The 23,224-nt window shown below is 37.5% G+C and overlaps 2 protein-coding genes across 5 annotated transcripts in view; both read left to right on the top strand.

Moving 5' to 3' along the window:
- LOC306997106 (uncharacterized protein) overlaps positions 1-9,066 on the top strand; it is a 417,445-nt gene extending 408,379 nt beyond the window's left edge. Inside the window, exons 3-5 of one of the 3 annotated variants that reach the window (XM_079610197.1) lie at positions 2,409-2,664; positions 2,955-3,993; positions 6,199-9,066. In XM_079610197.1, coding sequence (XP_079466323.1) covers positions 2,580-2,664; positions 2,955-3,961 — 1,092 coding nt within the window. In that variant the 5' untranslated portion in view covers positions 2,409-2,579 and the 3' untranslated portion in view covers positions 3,962-3,993; positions 6,199-9,066. Of the gene's footprint in view, positions 1-1,649; positions 2,665-2,954 lie in introns of those variants that run through there. The other 2 variants (XM_079610195.1, XM_079610196.1) reach the window with 2 other exon arrangements.
- A 205-nt stretch (positions 9,067-9,271) lies between these two features.
- LOC306997100 (uncharacterized protein) lies at positions 9,272-16,916 on the top strand. 2 transcript variants are annotated; one of them, XM_079610181.1, is made up of 2 exons: positions 9,272-9,514; positions 9,804-11,113. In XM_079610181.1, the coding sequence occupies exons 1-2, from the start codon at positions 9,430-9,432 to the stop codon at positions 10,904-10,906; spliced, it is 1,188 nt and encodes a 395-aa protein (XP_079466307.1). In that variant the 5' UTR covers positions 9,272-9,429; the 3' UTR covers positions 10,907-11,113. The 2 variants fall into 2 exon arrangements, 1 of the variants encoding a protein (XP_079466307.1); XR_013797262.1 differs by lacking the exon at positions 9,804-11,113 and adding an exon at positions 16,669-16,916 and having other exon boundaries at positions 9,425-9,514.
- Positions 16,917-23,224: the final 6,308 nt, after the last annotated feature.

Genomic DNA, 23,224 nt, shown 5'->3' with positions numbered 1-23,224 from the left:
CCGTTTTCCGACAGCAGCACCAATTAAAATCCGCAACCCGACCCGACCCGCTTAAAATAGAACCGAGACCCGACCCACACCCGAAATAAAATCAGTTTAGCCAATCACATTATAGACACACTTTTTTCAAATTTGTAGCCTATTGCCTTTGGCGGCTTGCCTTAACACAAGGACAACAGCCGAAGCTGTCAAAAAGCCGATTACCACAAAACAATTCAATTTCGTCTAGCACATCAGCATCACAATTTTATATATATTTATATATTATTTCATCAATGTTGATTATATGAGAAGTGAAAAGCATAGTAGCCTAAGATCATACGTTGTTCAATATGTCGGGAGACAGAGGCAGACATTATTGACCACTTCATTACAAGTTTACTGTAGCTATAAAGCCTTTCTTTAAATTGAATTTCGTTTTGTATTAAATGTATTTAAATTTTAAATGATGTTTTATAACCAATTGTCTGAATTTAATAAATAAGAAGTAATAGCAGACATCAGGACACGGAGCGGAGGCAATGCGCATGAACTGGAAATTAACGAAACTCAGCGTATAAGCTACATGCCTCACAGACCTGAGAAACATAGAAAGCTTGAAATGTGTAGCCTACTTTTAAACAAAACAATTCAAAACGAAAGAAAACAGCTCTGTCTCTGTCACAGCCACGACCAAGTGATCTGAGGGCGCGCGCGCTTCCTTCTGTGTGACGTGTACGCAGACTGGTGCATAGAAATGTATACACTAGATCTCGCATTAAAGACATTTGTTCCAATGAACTGCCGTAGCCGAGGCAACCTCTAGTGTATACATCTATGCACCAGTCTGCGCACACGTCACACACCAGGAAGCGCGCGCGCCCTCAGATCACTTGGAACTTTCACAAGGCGCCGCATCTCACTGTGCGCGCTTGCCACTTCACTACTGTCAGTCTGTGTAAACGATGAATTTCGAACTTGTCCTGGAGGATAGTTTTGTAGATGTGTTCCTAAAAATATGCATTTATTTTTACATTTGCACGGGACTGTTTTGAACCCGTGTTTAGACCGTCACCCGCGTTTACCCCGTGTCCGACACAGTTGGATATTTTTCACCCGTTTGAGCAAAATTTGCGGGTCACGGTACCCGAACCCGTGCAGGACTCTGACCTGTATTGTATCTTTAAAACAAATTTTAATGTAATGAAAGTGTCTGAGTGTAAATTCAGTAATTCCTTTTCAAATTTGGCAGATATGGTGTCTCCCACATCAATTCAGCAATAAATACTGGAAATATTCTCATAATTTCAGTGTATTTTTGGCACTCAGAGTGAGATGTTGTATGCAATTGTTTTGATGGAGGGAAACAAGATACATTTCTATTTTCAACATGTTTATTCTTCAGACATTTTCCTTTAAACACTAAGTATCCACTGTTTGAAAAGTTATACCCATGTTTGGTTTTCAACCATTGGAAATGGGTAAAATTTGGGTAAACCATTGGTAATGGGTAAAACCCATTTCCAATTGTATTTGAACATTGGGACCTACCAATCTCTGTGTAAAAACAAAATAATGATTTGCCATATTTCTAAAATAATTTTTACCCCCCTCTACAAAATAGTGGATAACTCAGTAAATATAAATCCATCACATTTATGTTTGGCTTTCTTCAAGGAAAATGCCACCGTTTTTTCTTATGTATTTTGATGTTTTTGATGACGAACACCTGAATAATGTATCAGATGCGTGATATCTCTGCGCCCAAGTAGCAGTGCTTCACCTGTGCTTCACCCCAATATAGTCCCAAGTCAATATCTGCCTAGGAAATTGCCTAGTCTTAAACTGCAGTGCTATTTGTACTCTTTGTGAATACGTAGGCCACAAGGAAGTAAATCTTTTTTTTTTAATCACTTTTACTCACAACATGCTATTCGCCAACAAAGGATTCCATTCATTATGCTAAGCTAAGCTAGCGGCGATGGTGCCAGACTAAGATAATGCATGCACTGAGACAAAAATGCATTTGCCAACCTATCTAAATGTAGGGGAGACGGTGAATAAGCCCTATTTCAAAAAAGCGGTGGCGTGTTCCTTTCAGAAAAATATTAACAATATAAAAAATTTTAGCCGGGGAATATATTTAGTTGACGTTTTTATCCTAAGTGACTTACATTGCATTTCAAGGTACACATTTGCTTTCTTATCAGTTCTTGCTTTCCCTGGGAATGTTTGAGCTACAGGAAAGCCGATATATTATATAAAATCCTATATACACGGAAGTTTCTGAAATTTGGTAGTTTTGACATGGATGACCCCATAGATCTGTTTTATATGACGATAATATACAAGTTTGTCAAAACACTATTTCTAACAGCAAATATATTAACTTAACTATCAAGTAATTAAATTAGTTCAGTAACTTTCAGATTCCAGATCTGGTCCTGTGGGCGTCAGTATCACACAGTGATCACAGTTCACACCTGCAGTGAAGCCCCTCCCACAACAATTCACCAATAAATACTGGGAATATTCCCATCATCCTACAAGAGAAGGACAAACTCCAGGAGTAGCAGCTGAAATCTGTGTGACTGTTAAAGATGGAGTTTATTAAAGAGGAGATTGAAGACATGAGTGATCCAGAACCATCCAGAATAAAACATGAAGATACTGAGGAACAAATAGGTTGGTGTCCATTCTTGATTATCCATTGTTTACTAAGTAGTATATTGATGATAAAATTATGTAGAAATGAATCTAATTGATCCTAACCTTGTATATAGCAATGTGTCAAATACATTTTTATTATTCAAATGAATGAGAATGATATAACAAACCTTCAACATTAAAGATCTGATACTTTATACTCACACAGACAGAAACCTATTCTCTTGTTGTCTGCTTGTATTCACTTGAATTTTCCTTTAAATTATCCTCCTTAAACTGATTATAACAACTTGATATGTTCATTTTAGATAAGATGGAAATACCAGAGCAAAGAGAAGAACTGAATGAAGTAAAGAAACACTGTGACTTTAAAACTCAAGGAACAAAATCCAAGAAGCTGCACTCCTGCTCACAGTGTGGAAAGAGTTTCAGACTAAAAGGAAGCATTAACAGACACATGAAAATTCACACTGGAGAGAAACCGTATCCATGCACTCAGTGTGGAAAGAGTTTCATATCTTCATACGTACTCGAAATTCATCTACGCATTCACTCTGGAGAAAAAACATTTAACTGTGATCAGTGTGGTAAAGATTTTATTTCATCATCAAATCTAAAATCACACCTGAAAGTTCATTCGGATGAGAAGCCTTATGTGTGTTCTCTCTGTGGAAAGAGTTTTTCACGACTGGACGGTTTTAAACAGCACCAGAAAACACATAATGAAGTGAGAGATCATGTGTGTTGTGACTGTGGGAAGAGCTTTACTAGAACTGACTGTCTGAAACGGCATCAAAGAATTCATACTGGAGAAAAACCTTACAAGTGTTCATATTGTGACAAGAGTTTCGCTCAGTCTGGAAACCTGAAATCACACGAGCGAGTTCATACTGGAGAGAAGCCGTATTGTAATCAGTGTGGAAACGATTTTATTTCACCATCATATCTCAAAAAACACCTGAAAGTTCATTCAGATGAGAAGCCTTATGTGTGTTCTCTCTGTGGAAAGAGTTTTTCATGGCTGAGTAGTTTTAAACGGCACCAGAAAACACATAATGAAGTGAGAGATTATGTGTGTTGTGACTGTGGGAAGAGCTTTACTACAGCTGAATATCTGAAACTGCACCAAAGAATTCATACTGGAGAAAAACCTTACAAGTGTTCATATTGTGACAAGAGTTTCGCTCAGTCTGGAAACCTGAAATCACACGAGCGAGTTCACACTGGAGAGAAGCCGTACTACTGTACTCAGTGTGGAAAGAGTTTTAGAAGTTTATCAAGCCTTCACACTCACATGAAAAACTGTTGCAAGTGATCAACACTCAATTTTATATCAAATACATTCAGGTAAATTCTGCAAGATAAATATTGAGATTTATTTTTTATTTTTTTAATGAATGGAAGTTTAGAAAGATTTACATTTTACATTTAGTCATTTAGCAGACGCTTTTATCCAAAGCGACTTACAACTGAGGACTAAAGCAAGCGAGTCATCGTGAGGAGGCAAAAACGACGCAATAAGTGCTCAAAATACAAAGTAAAGTAAAGAGAAATTTTTGTTTGTTTTTTTCTCACGGAAGAGATGAGTTTTCAGTTGTCTTTTGAATGTAGTCCGGGATTCTGCATTCCGGACGAGGGTAGGGAGATCATTCCACCAGCAAGGAACCGTGAATGAGAATGTTCTGGAGAGGGATTTTGTAGCTCTCTGTGATGGTACCACGAGCCGTCGCTCATTGACCGATCGCAGGCTTCTGGTAGGTATGTAGACTCGTAGGAGCGAGTGAAGGTAGGAGGGAGCTGAGCCTGTTGTCGATCTGTAAGCAAGCTTCAATGCCTTGAACTTGATGCGAGCAGCGAGTGGTAGCCAGTGCAGAGAGATGAACAGAGGAGTGACGTGGGCCCTTTTGGGCTCGTTGAAGACAAGACGGGCTGCAGCATTCTGGATCATTTGTAGAGGTTTGGTTACACATGATGGAAGACCGGCCAGAAGAGCATTGCAGTAATCAAGCCTAGATATAACCAAGGCCTGGACAAGAAGTTGTGTTGCATGCTCAGTTAGGAAAGGCCTGGGGCCTCATGTATCAATCTTGCGTACGCACAAAAACTTTGCCTACGCCAGCTTTCACGATCACGGTCGGATGTACTAACAGTGAAATTAACGCGAGAATGTGCGTTCCTCCTCGCCAATTCCATGTCTGGCGTACGTACATTTCTCATTGTTTTTGTCCGTTGGTGACTCTTACAGGCAATGAAGTGAAGTTGCAAACATTACACAACGAGCACATATACTGCTTTGTCCCTACGCAATGTTTTAGTATGAATTCAACGCAAGTCTTTGTACATGAGGCCCCTGATCTTCCTGATGTTGTGCAGTGCAAACCTAGCCTGGTCCTACCAGACCCTACCAGTGTCTGGCCACTCTCCATTGACAAGCGTTAACTTCCTTGAAGGCGGGTCCTCTGTTGAAGTTTAAAACTATTCGATCTGCCCGTCAAAAAAAGAAAGAAAAAAGAAGAAAGAAACTTATTCAGGTTTAAAACAACTTGAGAGAGTAAATGATGACAATTAAACATTTGGGGAGAACTATCCATTTAATGTTAATAAAACAACATCACACACTGCTCTTGACTGAGAACTTTAATAGTAACTTTAATAAGAATCAATGTATAATTTATACAGGGAAGTCCATATTTGGCTTTGACTTTCACTGAACATTTGCTCTCACTTTGAGTAAAAAATATCGGTATATATATCATATATCGATTATTCAGCCTAAATATATTGGGATAAGACTTTTGGTCCATATCGCCCAGCCCTACAGCGTGGTTACTTATTATGCAGCGCTCTAGCGGCTCTATCTGATATCAAAAGAGTTGCCTATACAGTTTTATCGGTAGATGTTAAGAGACATTTATTTATATATTACCTGTTTGCAAACTTTTTTTTTTCTTTGATGGCACATTTTCCTGACCTTTTTGCTCCCCCATGTGCTTTACAGGGGGTATGGATTATCTAAATGAGATGTAAATGAGCCCTATTGTCACTCCCAGCAGCAGAGAGAGGCGAGAACTGCTCAATCTTTAGAGGCAGATTTCTCCACTTTGAATTTTTTTGAGTGCCTACCTTCAAATGGCCACAACTTCTCCAAATATTATCAGATTTCCATGTGTTACACATCGTTGGAAAGCTTGGAGACTACACTTTCAGAATCTGTGAATAACTCAAAATGCCCCAGAACCGACATGTGTCCTTACTTTCCGTGACCGGTCACATATGGATAAACTTTAATGTTTTTTATTTCATATTTCTTTATTGAGATTGATCACTATACTGTCTCACTATACTGTTTTGTTACCTGTTACACTGGGGCAGAAATGCCATTAAAAATAACACACATGCCCCCCAAATTCAAGATTGGGGTAAAAGAGATAAAAACGATATAAATACTGTGCGTTTTATCACACAAACCGCTTGTTTCGTGTCTTAGGCCATCAATGTGCACTCACGATGGGGAATTTTTTTTTTTTTTTAATTTTCTCTGCATGCTATTAGAGACATCTCTGCATGCTTTTGGAGACAGTACCTATATACCTGCATTATATGACTGACAGAAAAGAACGGTTTGACCTAAAAAGAGACAAAGACACCTACATCTTGGATGCACTTCAGGTAAGCTAAAACATACCAAAATTTTATTTCAAAGTGAACTATTCCTTTAACTGCAACTTCTAGTATCGCATTAGTATTGCATCCTTCTCATGGGCCTTTTTGACTTTTTAGTCTTCGAGTTAAATCTCTTTTTTGGCTTATTTTATCTGTAAAAGAAAATGTATCTAATAATTATGCACACCTAAATATAAGGTGTTTTTAATTTCCAGCCTGTACTATTATATATAATTTATAAATGATAAAATACACAACTAATAGTAGTTATTCAAATCTAATGGATTTCTTTGGGGGGGAAATATGATCAGAAAATCAATGTGCCTAATAATTCTGCACTGTACTTTAGACGAAGCGGGATGCAACCCCTGCGGAGTAGCCCAGTTCCTGCGTGACTCGTCATAGACGGGGCTTCGGGTCAACCGGGAAAAGAGCAGAAGATTTTGTCACCCTGGGTTAACAATGAATGTATGAAATTGATGAAGGATATAAATCAGCTCCCTAAAAAAATAGTTGAATTCTCGTCTTATTACTGATCGATTTAAATATACTTCGATGAGGAATAAAGTAATCTAAATGAGCCCACAACTGCCCCGAGTTGCTAGCAGTTCGCCTTGCGCTAGGTCGCCTCAAAAAGCCGCTACTGGTCCGTACGGACAACACTGCGACCATGGTATACATCAACCTCACCCGCCATCTCCTCCTATGGAGTCAGAAACATCTGGGTTCACTTTGTCACTTAATCCCTTTAAGCCAACAAGCTCTCACGACGGCCTGTGGCCCCCAGGAGAGTGGCATCTCCAGGCAGTTCAGCTGAGATGGGACCAATTCGGAGCCGCACGTAGGCCTTTTCCCTCTCCAGACTCTTCCCACTGCCAGTTGTTTTATTCCCTGACAGACTGCACAGATGCATTGGCACACAGCTGGCCCCAGGGCATACGCAAGCGTTTCCCGCAGTGAGAAACTGTGCAAAGTCAGGCAGGACAAGGAGCAGGTCTTGCTAGTTGCCCCTTATTGGCCCAACCGAACCTGGTTCCCAGAATGGTAAATGGATTGCATTTATATAGCAGACCCAATGGCCTCCAAAGCGCTTTACATGTTGCCTCACATTCACCCACTCATACACCGACGGCAGTGTCCGCCATGCAAGGCGTCATCCAGCTCGTCGGGAGCAGCTGGGGTTAGGTGTCTTGCTCATGGACACCTCGACACTTGGTCAGGTGGAACCGGGGATTGAACCAGTTTGTAGACAACCTACATGAACCACTGAGCCACTGCCGCCCTCAGACTTTGGAAAAGTATTAAACAGAACTTATGCTTAAGGACCTCCTTTCTCAGAGACGGGGCACCGAATGGCACCCGCGTCCAGACCTCTGGAAACTCCATGTCTGGTCCCTGGACGGGACATGGAGGACTTAGGTGATCTACCACAACCAGTCGTAGACACCATCACTTCTGCGAGAGATTACGCTCTGAAGTGGAACCTGACCTACCAATCTCTGCGTAAAAATAAAATAATAATGCTGCCATCGTTCTGAAGTCATTTGTTTACAACATAATATTATTTTAAACTGGCTGGAGATGAAAAACATGAACATTGGTCTCATCTATGGGATGGTTGTTTTCTGTGTTTCTCTGCCTGTTATTTTGTATTAAAAGAGTAAATCCTATTTGGATATTTATTATTTCCTGGAATTATCCTTCTTCGTGTGCCTCATTGACACAGCCATTCCATGACAATTATAATGATGTACCAACTGGGATTTTCTGTATAGCTTACAGCATTAGTTGAGAGATATTTTGTCCTTTGAGGAAATTGGCCATTTTCTGTAGCTGATAGGCCCAAAATTAATATCAAAGTGAATTAAAATCTAATTAAAAGCTTGTATTGTCAATACATGTGTTTTTTTAATTAAAGAAAATTTTGTCTTTTTTACTTCATTTTCTTATCAGATTGCACCAGAATGTTTCATTCTGAGATTTAATTTGAGAAGACGTCACCGTTTTCACCTCTGAATGTGCAGGTCTAATTATTAATAAGATTCATAGTAATAATATGTTGGCAGAGAGTTTTTCACAGACTCTGTCTCAGCCTTGAAACCAGTAAAATGTGTTTAATGTGCCACTTTACAGAAGATCTCCGGCATCACCATAATGAATTATGTGAAAACAGGGAACTTTGGAGACAAAAGCCCTATTCGCACTGGATTAGTATTATCTGGTGATTTAGAAATTACCCCGTGCGAATAGAGGGTTTTCAGCAGCTCATTTAAATATGATGACTCAGTTATTTGACTCAGACTTTGGGAAAGTATTAAACAAGTAAATGCTACTAATATAAACCACATCGAAATATCCTATATTTCTAAGAGTTGTTAAAACAAATGTTCACAATTTAAATGCAATGAAAGTAATTCAGTTGTTTCTTTCCTTTTACACATTTTTCTCCCACAATAATTTACCAATAAATACTGGAAAAATTAATGTAAGTGTGTTTTTGGCACTCTGAGTGGGATGTTGTATGCAATAGTTTTGATAAAGGGAAACAAGATTAATTTCTAGTTATTCTTCAGACATTCTTTAAACAAGTTATATCCATATTTGTTTTTTAAAATTCAACAGTTTGAACACTGGGACCTGCCAATCTCTGTGTAAACACAAAATAATGATCTATCTAAAGTTTTTACACCCCTCTAAACAATACTGGATAACTCAGTAAATATAAATCCATCACATTTATGTTTGGCTTTCTTCAGAAAAAAAGCGGGAATAGAAATAGCGGGAAGTTTGTAAAAAGTAGTTATTTTGATACGATGACCCTATAGATCTGTTTTATATGATGATAATATACAAGTTTGTCAAAACACATTATTTTTTTTTATTACAGCAAATATATTCACTTAGCTATCAAGTAATTAAATTAGTTCAGTAAAATTTAGTAACTTTCAGATTCCAGATCTAGTCTTGTGGGCGTCAGTATCACACAGTGATCACAGTTCACACCTGCAGTGAAGCCCCTCCCACAACAATTCACCAATAAATACTGGGAATATTCCCATCATCCTACAAGAGAAGGACAAACTCCAGGAGTAGCAGCTGAAATCTGTGTGACTGTTAAAGATGGAGTTTATTAAAGAGGAGATTGAAGACATGAGGGATCCAGAACCATCCAGAATAAAACATGAAGATACTGAGGAACAAACAGGTTGGTGTCCATTCTTGATTATCCATTGTTTACTAAGTAGTATATTGATGATAAATGATGTAGAAATGAATCTAAATGATCCTAACCTTGTATATAGCAATGTGTCAAATACATTTTTATTATTCAAATGAATGAGAATGATTTAACAAACCTTCAACATTAAATATCTGTTACTTTATACTCACACAGACAGAAACCTATTCTCTTGTTGTCTGCTTGTGTTCACTTGAATTTTCCTTGAAATGATCCTCCTTAAACTGATTATAACTACTTGATATGTTCATTTTAGATCAGATGGAAATAACAGAGCTAAGAGAAAAACTGAATGAAGTAAAGAAACACTGTGACTTCAAAACTCAAGGAACAAAAGCCCAAAAGCTGCACTCCTGCTCACAGTGTGGAAAGAGTTTCAGACTAAAAGGAAACCTTAACAAACACATGAGAATTCACACTGGAGAGAAACCGTATACATGCACTCAGTGTGGAAAGAGTTTTACTCAACCATCACATCTCAGTGTTCATCTGCGCATTCACTCTGGAGAAAAACCATTTAACTGTGATCAGTGTGGTAAAGATTTTATTTCATCATCAAATCTAAAATCACACATGAAAGTTCATTCGGATGAAAAGCCTTATGTGTGTTCTCTCTGTGGAAAGAGTTATTCACGACTGGACGGTTTTAAACTGCACCAGAAAACACATGATGAAGTGAGAGATTATATGTGCTTTGACTGTGGGAAGAGATTTACTAGAGCTGAATATCTGAAACAGCATCAACGAATTCATACTGGAGAAAAACCTTATAAGTGCTCATATTGTGACAAGAGTTTCACTCAGTCTGGAAACCTGAAATCACACGAGCGAGTTCACACTGGAGAGAAGCCGTACTACTGTACTCAGTGTGAGAGGAGTTTCAAAGATTCAACAGGTTTGAGACAACATCTGCGTATTCACTCTGGAGAAAAAACATTTAGCTGTGATCAGTGTGGTAAAGAGTTTATTTCGTCATCACATCTAAAATCACACCTGAAAGTTCATTCAGACGCGAGGCCTTATGTGTGTTCTCTCTGTGGAAAGAGTTTTTCAAGGCTGAAAAGTTTTAAACTGCACCAGAAAACACATAATGAAGTGAGTGATCATGTGTGTTGTGACTGTGGGAAGAGCTTTACTAGATCTGAGAATCTGAAACGGCACCAAAGAATTCATACTGGAGAAAAACCTTACAAGTGTTCATATTGTGACAAGAGTTTTTCTCGGTCTGGACACCTGAAATCACACGAGCGAGTTCACACTGGAGAGAAGCCGTACTACTGTACTCAGTGTGAGAAGAGTTTTACACATTCAAGTACTTTTCTCAGTCATATGAAGAAATATCATAAGTCAATGGTTTGAAGAGTTTTCACAGTCACATGAAAAACTGGTGCAATTGACCAACACTCAGTTTTGTATCAAGTAAATTCTGCAAGATAAAATATTGAGATTGTCTATTTTATTTTATTTTTTATGAATGGAAGACTAGAAAGATTTAAGAGTTGAAGCTTCAAAAGTGTAAATATTTTTTTTTTTGCAAAATCTGTCTATCTTGAATTAGATATATTCATGCTTGTCACAAGACTGCACAAAACAACTCTCTTTCAGGCTTTTAGTTCAAAACATTTAGAAGAATATTGATAAATTTGTATGTTTTTTATTTCACATTTTGTTATTGAGATTGATCATTTGTATACGGTCTCACTATACTGTTTGTTACCTGTTACACTGGGGCAGAAATGCCATTAAAAATAAGACAAATGCCCCCCAAATTCAAGATATTAGGTTAAAAATATTTAATTTTCCTGTGTTGTTATATTAAAACTCAAGCAACATAAAATCAAGAGTGCTGTTTTCCCGAATATCAGCTTGATTGTAAATGTGACATTGCAACTGCTCCGTGACCAAGTTATTATTGGGTAACTTTACATTTTAGACAAATAAAGTTTGTCATCAAAAATATACATTTTGTTGATAATGATTGACTAGTAGCAGCCATCGAAATTATAGCAAAGTGTTTAAACTGTTATTTCTAATTAGTTAACCTTACTTTAAAAAGCAGGCAAATCGACTGCCTTACTTTCCCTGACTATCTACTAACCCTTACAATACATTGGTATAATATGCGGCCCCTTTAAGAAATATGACATCGCGCACTGCGCCTGCGCAAAAAGAGAAGCGAGCGAGAGAGAGAGAGAGAGAGAGAGAGAGACGACGACGAGCTGTAACGTTCACCAGTTGAGCTTGAAAGTGACCCTGTTAACGATCGTGAATGAAGGACAAATGTGGAATATTTTCTCTTGATGCCGTTTATTTCCAGTCTGCAGGTGAGAGATGTTCTCAGATTAACATTAACCAGCTCCAGATTACAAACCCTCATATCGTGAATAAGGGTGTATTCACACCAGGAAAGTCCGATAAATTTGCTTTTGTCCGGACCATAGACTGTAAAAAACAAAAATACAATGTTGATTTTTTATTTATTTTTCGTATGGTTCGCTTTCACACAGCTCTTTTTGCACGGAACCAAAATGTGTAAACAAAACCACACGTGTGCTAAGGTCGTCCATTCATTCATTGGGAAAAGCAGGAAGTGCAATAAGTTGTGATTGTCAAAACATTTGGTAACTTAACAGAATTTCTATTAGGTTTAGTGACAACATGTTACAATGTTTAGCTACATGGTAGCGGTAGGCTACTCTATTTATTATTGCTTGACATCTTGATTCAATATCGATTAATTTGGATAATTATTAGGTACAGTAGATGTTAATTTCTCTCAAGAAAAAAAAAATCTCTTATGCTGTAAACAAACAGAGAGCCCTGTCAGCTGGTATTATAGGTTAAAAATAACAACTTAAATTTAATTTAATGCGTTTTTTATCATAATAACAACTTTATAATATTTTAATGATACAAGTAAAAAATATAATATATAGCCTAGTGGACATATTTAACAAAACACTCCTCTCTATAACTAATTTATCTAGCCTACGGTCATTCAATGGCTTTCCTACCAGTTTTATTGACCTCTTACCGCGGCTGAAAAACACTGATTAATCCGTGGCATATGCATTTCGTTAAGTTGTAGTATATCTTTCAACATGCCTATTGTTCATTCGGGTTTATTTACCAGTAAAGAAGAGTAAAAGATGATCGGTCACGTGCCGATTGAACTGAGGCGCTACAGAGATCTGTCACGTCACATTTACAAGCGCCAAAACAGCATTTATTGTTTGAATTTCGTAATAAAATTGACATAATCTGAGAGCTGATAATTTGTTTTATATCAATAGTAACCTGCTCTGTCTTGTCTGTCGGTGTCAGTGTCCTCTATGATCCATTTTAGAAAATAGATGTGTGGCGTGAGAGTGTGTGAAAAGTGTCAATTGCGAGAGAGTTGGCAGCCACTAATAAGCATCATATGATACAATGTCATCTATACGATGTTGTAATTAGGATTTTGAGAAGACGACGATGTGCTGCAAGACGGTCCCGGCGGAGAGAACATGCTCTCATGTGCGCCTATACTGGCATGCTGACAGTGGCACTGCGCAGAAGACGGATTAGGTATAAAGTTTTCATTCATAGAGAGGGGCTATATGTTCATACATCCAAATCATGAGATTATTGTTACTGCTAACAAGTGCTGTCAACGTTAACGCATGCGATTAAGTTTAATTTAATTTTATCATGTCAGCTGTGTGGAATATATGGTATTGTATCGGTATAGATCGGTATCTACAGATACTCAAGTGTGTGGTACCGGTATCGGACATGAAAAAGTGGTATCGAGCCACCCCTAGATAAGACAAAAGAGAGTGCTCTGTCTGTGAATGTCCTGATGCACACACGACGCGCAGAAAGACGCGCAACAGTATCAGCGCAGTGCTTTCTGCAATTGGGTCGGTTCATGTTCACGCCGTAAACGAACCGTACCAGAGTTAGTTTGGAACCGTACCGAGAACACCTCTTCAGCTGGGTCTCGGTTCGGTTGTTTGGTCTGCACCCGAGTGCGATTGCTGTATTCACACCTGCCCAAAAGATCCGCACCAAGGGGGATTTTCAACGATTAAATCGAACCAAACAAGGCAGGTGTGAATACACCCTAATGTTTGTCAGAACTGTAATCACACGAGCGAGTTCATACTGGAGAGAAGCCGCACTAATGTGGAGAGAGTTTTAGACATTCAAGCTCTGTAGTGAATCATTTAAAGATTCATGTTGAACTATTTAACATTGATTAGTTTTATGTACAAGTCACAGGGTGACGAAAGCCGGAACTACAGGCTGGGAAGTTGTTGTGGCGGGGAGCACTTCCGGTGTAACACAAGGCCGGTTCTGTTGATAAACGGAAGCAGGAAAAACACGCCGGGAACGAAAACTAATGAGGGGATTCGCTGTTGCATTGTTATTATTGTATACACGAGTGTGGGATGTTGCAGAGTGTACGGGCGACCAGCCTATAACAAAAGTGGTGAAGTATACGCACCCTCGTCTCCGTCTGAGTCATTAGTTACTAAAACTTCTTTGTCGTTGTGGAGAGCGCTAGAGCCCTGCACGGGCCTAAAATCTAGGCCCTAGCCCGGCCCGTGTCCGACAGCTCATCAGAATTATCAGCCCGACCCCGTTTCTTTTCTTCTCTTCATTACACAGCGGTAGCCTGCCCTAGGGCCAAATAGCTATTTGCAGCCATTATAATAGGTCCATTTTGTTGGTCATGTTTCTTTTCATCTCTTTATTAAGTTAATTTAGACAAATGTTCGTTTTTTTTTTTTTTTTTTAATGACGACCAAGCAGCCGACAGCGAGTTAAACATGTTTGATCCATTTAGCCTCTCAAATCAACACTTTACTTGGCTACAACAAAATCCATAGATATAAAACACCTTAAGGATATCACACAGACAGTTAGAAACGTTTATTATCATTTTTTAAAAGCTGAGGCAAACTGCTCACAGTTGCAACAGCGCTCTCAAACAAAATGAGCTATAGCCTACAATCTAAACTAATCAAATTAATGGCATTAAATTAAAAACAAACATGCAGTTATTTTACCCTTAAAAATCAAGTCTTCACTACAGAACATGACCATTCTTATTTCCAATAGTTTCCAACAGACTAATGAAAATAAAGTCGTTTTCAAGCGAAAAACAACAAGACAGCCCCTAACACGGCTAAGAACAGTTACAGAGCATCGTGAAGAAAAATCACAGCATCCACAGTGGAAGGTTTCAATCCAGTTGTACTTTTTTCTTGAACTATTCCAGCTGCGCTGAAGTCACGCTCGCTACACTTCTGCTGCTGGCGGGGACACTAACAACAGAGCGCGCCGGTCGCGCAAATCTTGGTTCGTGCCGCCGGGAAACCACACATACGTGTGTGCGCGAGCAGACTGTCATGTGTCAGTCATATGTCAGTGTGATAGGTTATAAAACGTCTTTCTATGTTTGTTTTTCCATCGTCAATTTCTCATATTTAATTTTAATACATGTCTGAAATAGGCTATAAAAAGAAGGATAAGACTTAAACAGGCCCGAGGCCCGGCCCGCGTGTGAACTATGGCGTGAAAATTGGCCTGAAGCCCGGCCCTAGGGGCGTAAATAAGTCGGGGCCCGTCGGGCTCGGGCTGAAATGCAGGCTTCGGTGGGTTAATAAGGCCTTCTGAAGCAAAGCAATGCGTTTGTGTAAGAAAAATATTCATATTTAAAACTTCCTAAAGTAAAATAACTAGCTTCCGGACAAACAACAAACATACGGATTCGACTGAAGTCTAATGCGCAAGCTCTAGAGAGCGCAGTTCATGGTTGCATAGCAACGACAGACGCAATGGGAGAATTGGACCGAATTTTACTATTAATAATAAAAGATAAGCTAATGTGCATTGTAAATGTCAGTAAAGTAAATAATTCAATGTAGAACCGCCACTTAGTTGAGAGATATTTTGTCCTTTGAGGAAATTTGCCATTTTCTGGAGCTGATAGACCCAAAATTAATATCAAAGTGAATTAAAATCTAATTAAAAGCTTGTACTGTCAGAAAATGTTGTCTTTTTTACTTAATTTTCTTATCAGATTGCACCAGAATGTTCTGTACTGTATTCATTTCATTCTGAGATTTCATTCGAGAACACGTCACCGTTTTCACCTCTGAATGTGCAGGTCTAATTATTAATAAGATTCATAGTAATAATATGTTGGCAGAGAGTTTTTCACAGACTCTGTCTCAGCCTTGAAACCAATAAAATGTGATCAATGTGCCACTTTACAGAAGATCTCCGGCCTCACCGTAATGAATTATGTGAAAACAGGGAACTTTTGGAGACAAAAGCCCTATTCGCACTGGATTAGTATTATCTGGTGATTTAGAAATTACCCCGTGCGAATAGAGGGTTTTCAGCAGCTCATTTAAATATGATGACTCAGTTATTTGCCTCAGACTTTGGGAAAGTATTAAACAAGCCTTGTTTTAAATGCTAAACCACATTGAAATATCCTATATTTCTGAAAGTTGTTAAAACAAATGTTCCCAATTTAAATGCAATGAAAGTAATTCAGGTGTTTCTTTTCTTTTACACATTTTTCTCCCACAATAATTCACCAATAAATACTGGAAATATTAATTTGAGTGTGTTTTTGGCACTCTGAGTGGGATGTTGTATGCAATAGTTTTGAGAAAGGGAAACAAGATACATTTCTAGTTATTCTTCAGACATTTTTTAAATGCAATAAGTATCCACTGTTTGAAAAGTTATATCCATATTTGGTTTTTAAAATTCAACAATTTGAACACTGGGACCTACCAATCTCTATGTAAACAAAATAATGATTTGCCATCTATTTAAAGTTTTTACACCCCTCTACAAAATACTGGATAACTCAGTAAATATAAATCCATCACATTTATGTTTGGCTTTCTTCAGAAAAAATATTAACAATATTTAAAAAAAATTAGCGGGAAGTTTCTAAAAAGTGGTTCTTTTGACACGGATGACCCTATAGATCTGTTTTATATGATGATAATCTACAAGTTTGTCAAAACACTATTTATAACAGCAAATATATTCACTGAACTATCAAGTAATTACATTAGTTCAGTATAAATTCAATAACTTTCAGATTCCAGATCTGGTCCTGTGGGCGTCAGTATCACACAGTGATCACAGTTCACACCTGCAGTGAAGCCCCTCCCACAACAATTCACCAATAAATACTGGGAATATTCCCATCATCCTACAAGAGAAGGACAAACTCCAGGAGTAGCAGCTGAAATCTGTGTGACTGTTAAAGATGGAGTTTATTAAAGAGGAGATTGAAGACATGAGTGATCCAGAACCATCCAGAATAAAACATGAAGATACTGAGGAACAAATAGGTTGGTGTCCATTCTTGATTCTTCATTGTTAACTAAGTAGTATATTGATGATAAATGATGTAGAAATTAATCTAAATGAACCTTGTATATAGCAATGCGTCAAATACATTTTTATTATTCAAATTAATGAGAATGATATAACAAACCTTCAACATTAAAGATCTGATACTTTATACTCACACAGACAGAAACCTATTCTCTTGTTGTCTGCTTGTGTTCACTTGAATTTTCCCTGAAATGATCCTCCTTAAACTGATTATAACTACTTGATATGTTCATTTTAGATCAGATGGAAATAACAGAGCAAAGACAAGAACTGAATGAAGTAAAGAAACACTGTGACTTCAAAACTCAAGGAACAAAAGCCCAAAAGCTGCACTCCTGCTCACAGTGTGGAAAGAGTTTCAGACACAAAGGAAACCTTAAGACACACATGAGAATTCACACTGGAGAGAAACCGTATCCATGCACTCAGTGTGAGAAGAGTTTCAGATCTTCATTCTTACTCAAGTATCATCTGCGTGTTCACTCTGGAGAAAAACCATTCAACTGTGATCAGTGTAGTAAAGATTTTATTTCATCAGCACATCTAAAATCACACCTGAAAGTTCATTCAGACGAGAAGCCTTATGTGTGTTCTCTCTGTGGAAAGAGTTTTTCACGACTGGATAATTTTAAACTGCACCAGAAAACACACGATGAAGTGAGAGATCATTTGTGTTGTGACTGTGGGAAGAGCTTTACTAAAGCTTATCATCTGAAACTGCATCAAAGAATTCATACTGGAGAAAAACCTTACAAGTGTTCATATTGTGACAAGAGTTTCAATCAATCTGGAAACCTTAAATTACATGAGCGAGTTCACACTGGAGAGAAGCCGTACTACTGTACTCAGTGTGAGAAGAGTTTCACATCTTCATCCAAACTCAAGTATCATCTAAAGAAACACCTGAAAGTTAATTCGGATGAGAAGCCTTATGTGTGTTCTCTCTGTGGAAAGAGTTTTTCACAACTGGACGGTTTTAAACAGCACCAGAAAACACACACTGTAGTGAGAAATCATGTGTGTTGTGACTGTGGGAAGAGCTTTACTAGAGCTGAGAGTCTGAAACAACACCAAAGAATTCATACTGGAGAAAAACCTTACAAGTGTTCATATTGTGACAAGAGTTTCACTCATTCTGGAAACATGAAATCACACGAGCGAGTTCACACTGGAGAGAAGCCGTACGACTGTACTCAGTGTGAGAAGAGTTTCAGACATTTATCAAGCCTTCTCACTCACATGAAAAACTGTTGCAAATGATCAACATTCAATTCTACATCAAATACATTCAGGTTAATTCTGCAAGATGGGTCCGTGTATCATCCGATCATTTCATTTCCTATTTGGAATGGAATAACGAGGAATGAAAAAACAGCTCGTTTATTCGTTTTTTTGTTTAGTTTAAAAAACGAAAAATTTGATTTTGGCTCGATTTTTCATTTTTCGTTTGTGGTTTACAAATCGGTTTATGGGTTCGATATTTCGTCCGCGCATGTGGGCGGCGCTGAAACGCCCCTTTCATCTGATTGGTCAAACCGCTCCGCCTTCAGTACAAGCTTTTCTTTCTGTCGGCAGAATAAGAGTCAGTACGAGTGCGGCACTAACATTACTGCACTTTAATAAAATAATGTCTGAAACCACCACTCACTTTTAAGTTACTATGCACAATATTTGAAGCAGAAGTATGTTCCAGCGCCGCATTAATGTGAGCTACAGTAGGTTAGGCTATGACAGATTATTTTAGCATGATGTATTTCTCACTGATAAATACAGTGCAAATAGCCTAGTTCCGTCTCTTTGGATAAAAGGGAAGTGGAAATAAAAATCAATAATAGGCTGAACTGTAGGCTACTATTATATGTAACACCATTATAGTGTGTAACATTTACCACTCTCGTCTTTTATTTACATCAAAAGGCAGGTTGGTGTGTGTGTGACACATGTAGCCTAAATAATTTTGAAAAATTGAATAGAAATAAAGTTTATATTTATGAATGTAAGCGTGTAGCCTACTCAGTTCACATGAAAATAAAGAGAAAGAAAAGAGAGAAGCTAAAATCAGTGAACGTTAATACTGTCAAAATTAGCAGGGTTTGGGATTGATTAAAATCATGTCGGTTGAAGAGCACAGCATACCTTTAAAATGTTATTAGTTTTATTATAAAACGAATACGATTTTATTACATTCTGAATTGGTCGATGTTTCTCTGAGTTGTCTTCATTATGTTGACTTGAGAAAGCCATGCAGCATATTTTAAACATTATTATTATTTATTATGAGAAATTGACTTCACTTTAATGCTTCACCAAACTCAGCTCAGACCTCCAGACTGGTCTGACTCGCTTATATCATTTATAACTGGTCAGACATACTTTCCCAAAAAATCCATTGACTTGCATTATCAATGAAGGCCGTAATGGTTAATGCTCTCCACTAGAGGGGGCGACAGGATAATATGTCTTTTCTACTCTTTTTTCCTGTTTGCATCAGTTTAAATGACAAATAAATGCATGAATTTCATTCATAAATAGGCCATATCTGTGTATGCGAAGAAGCTTTACACTTCAAGCTGTACAACTAATTAAAACTTGAACCCTACTTCAAAGTTTGCCACTCTTTGACGTAACAAACTTTGCAAAGTTTGATGTTGTTATTCACACTGTTTTTTGCGTTTAAATTTGTCCATCTGGAACTTTTATTTGTCATGAGCTCTATATTTTAAGATATACTAGAAAAAATATGATTCAATAACACAAGCTCTGTTTTTACTCAGCAAATTTGTTTTCCTTTTAAGTAGGCTATAGCCTACAAGTTGCCATGGCTTGCCATGTTCTGTTTAGGCTATTGTAGTTTGTAATACTTGTTATATGTGCCTAAATTTATATAGGCCTAACACATTTAAACTTCTGTCTGTCTGTCTGTCCATCTGTCCGTCTGTCTGTCCGGACATTTATGCACAAATATTTATGCACAAATAATCTGAAATAACAGTTTAAAAAAGGTGGTCTGCTATATTTCTCAAAGGAAGCGGTCGTTGGCATTATACGAGGACATTCTGAATATTATAGCCTATAAAATTAGCTGTCTTAAAAATGCGGATTGATCATTGCAGTTATTCCAGACGCCTCCTGGTGCTATTCGTAGCCTATTGAAATGGTATAATCACGGATTATGAACAGATGTTTTACACAACAAGGATATTATCCCATTGGGTTGTTGGGTTTTCATGTTTTATGGGAACCATGATGATTTTATTACTGTACAAACTGCGTTATCCCTGACGTAGCTAACAGTTATAGATCTACGGACATCTAATGTTAAGGACATATATGGTAGCCTACAATTCAGCCTATAGGCCTATGTTGATTTTTATTTCCACTTCCCTTTTATCCAAAGAGACGGAACTAGGCTATTTGCACTGTATTTATCAGTGAGAAATACATCATGCTAAAATAATCTGTCATAGCCTACTGTAGCTCACATTAATGGGGTCGCTGGAACATACTTCTGCTTCAAATATTGTGCAACTTACAAGTGAGTGGTGGTTTCAGACATTATTTTATTAAAGTGCAGTAATGTTAGTGCCGCACTCGTACTGACTCTTATTCTGCCGACAGAAAGAAAAGCTCGTACTGAAGGCGGAGCGGTTTGACCAATCAGATGAAAGGGGCGTTTCAGCGCCGCCCACATGCGCGGACGAAATATCGAACCCATAAACCGATTTGTAAACTACAAACGAAAAATGAAAAATCGAGCCAAAATCTAATTTTTCGTTTTTTTAAATAAACAAAAAACGAATAAACGAGCTGTTTTTTCATTTCTCGTTATTCCATTCCAAATAGGAAATGAAATGATCGGATGATACACGGACCAAGATGAAATATTGAGATTGTCTATTTTGTTTAATTTGTTAAAATGAATGGAAGACTAGAAAGATTTAAGAGGTGAAGCTTCAAAAGTGTAAATAGTATTTTTGCAAAATCTGTCTATCTCGAATTAGATATATTCATGTCATACTAATTTACTAAGTTTACTATTTTGTCTTCTGATAGTACATGCAATTATGAGAAATAAACAGAAAAAACATCTTGTCTTGACAAAAAGCATTTAACTGTAATTGTTTAAACTGAAAACATTCACCGCATTTTCACTGTACAGACCATATCAAATTCAATCACATTTGCTCCTGTTTGTTTGTGGTCACAAGACTGCACAAAACAACTCTCTTTCAGGCTTTTAGTTCAAAACATTTAGAAGAATATTGATACATTTGTATGTTTTTTATTTCACATTTTGTTATTGAGATTGATCATTTGTATACGGTCTCACTATACTGTTTGTTACCTGTTACACTGGGGCAGAAACGCCATTAAAAATAAGACAAATGCCCCCCAAATTCAAGATATTAGGTTAAAAATATTTAATTTTCCTGTGTTGTTATATTAGAAACAACTCAAGCAACATAAAATCAAGAGTGCTGTTTTCCCGAATATCAGCTTGATTGTAAATGTGACATTACAACTTCTCTGTGACCAAGTTATTAATGGGTAACTTTACATTTTAGACAAATAAAGTTTGTCATCAAAAAGAGACATTTTGTTGATAATGATTGACTAGTAGCAGCCATCGAAATTATAGCAAAGTGTTTAAACTGTTATTTCTAATTAGTTAACCTTACTTTAAAAAGCAGGCAAATCGACTGCCTTAGTTTCCCTGACTATCTACTAACCCTTAGAATACACTGGTATAATATGCGGCCCCTTTAAGAAATATGACATCGCGCACTGCGCCTGCGCAAAAGAGAAGCGAGCGAGAGAGAGACGAGCTGAAACGTTCACCAGTTGAGCCTGAAAGTGACGCTGTTAACGACAGACAAATGAGGAATATTTTCTCTTGATGCCGTTTATTTCCAGTCTGCAGGTGAGAGATTGTTACGACCCTATGGTTTGTATTTTGTTATTTCTCTGTTGTTTTGTGAGTCTCTCTGTATGTCTGTCCAGGAACGTCATCTGATTGGTTCCTGCACCGTGATTGATGCTCTATCCTGGTTGGTGCAGAGTGTTTCAAAGGACACGTCATCATTTCCTCTACAGACAGAGTGGGTTTTGTGTTTGAACAGACAGAGAACTTGTGATTTGAGACTGTTAAGAGTATTTGAGTGTTAAGAGATTTGAGACTGTTAAGAGTATTTGAGTGTTAAGAGATTTGAGACTGTTAAGAGTATTTGAGTGTTAAGAGATTTGAGACTGTTAAGAGTATTTGAGTGTTAAGAGATTTGAGACTGTTAAGAGTATTTGAGTGTTAAGAGATTTGAGACTGTTAAGAGTATTTGAGTGTTAAGAGATTTGAGACTGTTAAGAGTATTTGAGTGTTAAGAGATTTGAGACTGTTAAGAGTATTTGAGTGTTAAGAGATTTGAGACTGTTAAGAGTATTTGAGTGTTAAGAGATTTGAGACTGTTAAGAGTATTTGAGTGTTAAGAGATTTGAGACTGAGTACGGTTTGTTTGTTTGATTTGTGAACTGTTTGAATCTAACTACCCCATTGGTATACCATTGGTATATTTGACCCTTTGCTTGGTTACTGACACTGATTTGGACTGCCCTTTTCAGTTTGTTTGCCTGATTATAAATATATTGTAAATAGTGATTTTTGGGAAAGTATGGAGTTTGACGCCATTCTTTTTTTTTTATTGTAAAATGTTTGAACTCTGTTTTTGGTAAGGGAGTTAGGTTTACAAATTGTATCTTCATTTTCTTTTCTTTTGGGTTAGGGTTTAGGAAAGAGGTTTAAAGACAAGGTTGTTTTGTTTGTTATTTTGGCTTGGTCAGCTCTTGAATCATAAGTCCCAAATTAATAAATAACTTTTTGTTTTAAATCCTTGCAAATCTCTGTCTCTTTCATGTTGCCCCTTTCCCCTTAGACGGGGTGTAACAGACATGTTCTCAGATTAACATTAACCAGCAGATTACAAGCCCTCATATCGTGAATAAGAGTGTATTCACACCAAGTCCGATAATTCACTTGCTTTGGTCCGGACCATAGACTGTAAAAAACAAAACAAATACAATGTTGATTTTTCGCTTTTCACAAACGCTCTTTTTGCACGGAACCAAAATTTGTAAACAAAACCACACGTGTGCTAAGGTCGTCCATTCATTGGACATGAATTCTCAAGCAGGGAAAAGCAGGAAGTGCAATAAGTTGTGATTGTCAAAACATTTGGTAACTTAACATAATTTTTATTAGGTTTAGTGCTA

The sequence above is a fragment of the Phoxinus phoxinus genome (genome assembly GCF_949152265.1).
Source record: "Phoxinus phoxinus genome assembly, chromosome: 4".
NCBI classification, from domain to species: Eukaryota; Metazoa; Chordata; class Actinopteri; order Cypriniformes; family Leuciscidae; genus Phoxinus; species Phoxinus phoxinus.
The sequence above is the reverse complement of the archived record's forward strand: the minus strand, read 5'-3'. Positions and strand labels throughout refer to the sequence as shown.

Coding starts and splice junctions, on each gene's coding strand:
- LOC306997100 (XM_079610181.1), top strand. CDS start 9,430: ATGGAGTTTATTAAAGAGGAGATTGAAGACATGAGGGATCCAGAACCA. Junction 9,515..9,803: donor AGATACTGAGGAACAAACAG/GTTGGTGTCCAT, acceptor TGTTCATTTTAG/ATCAGATGGAAATAACAGAG.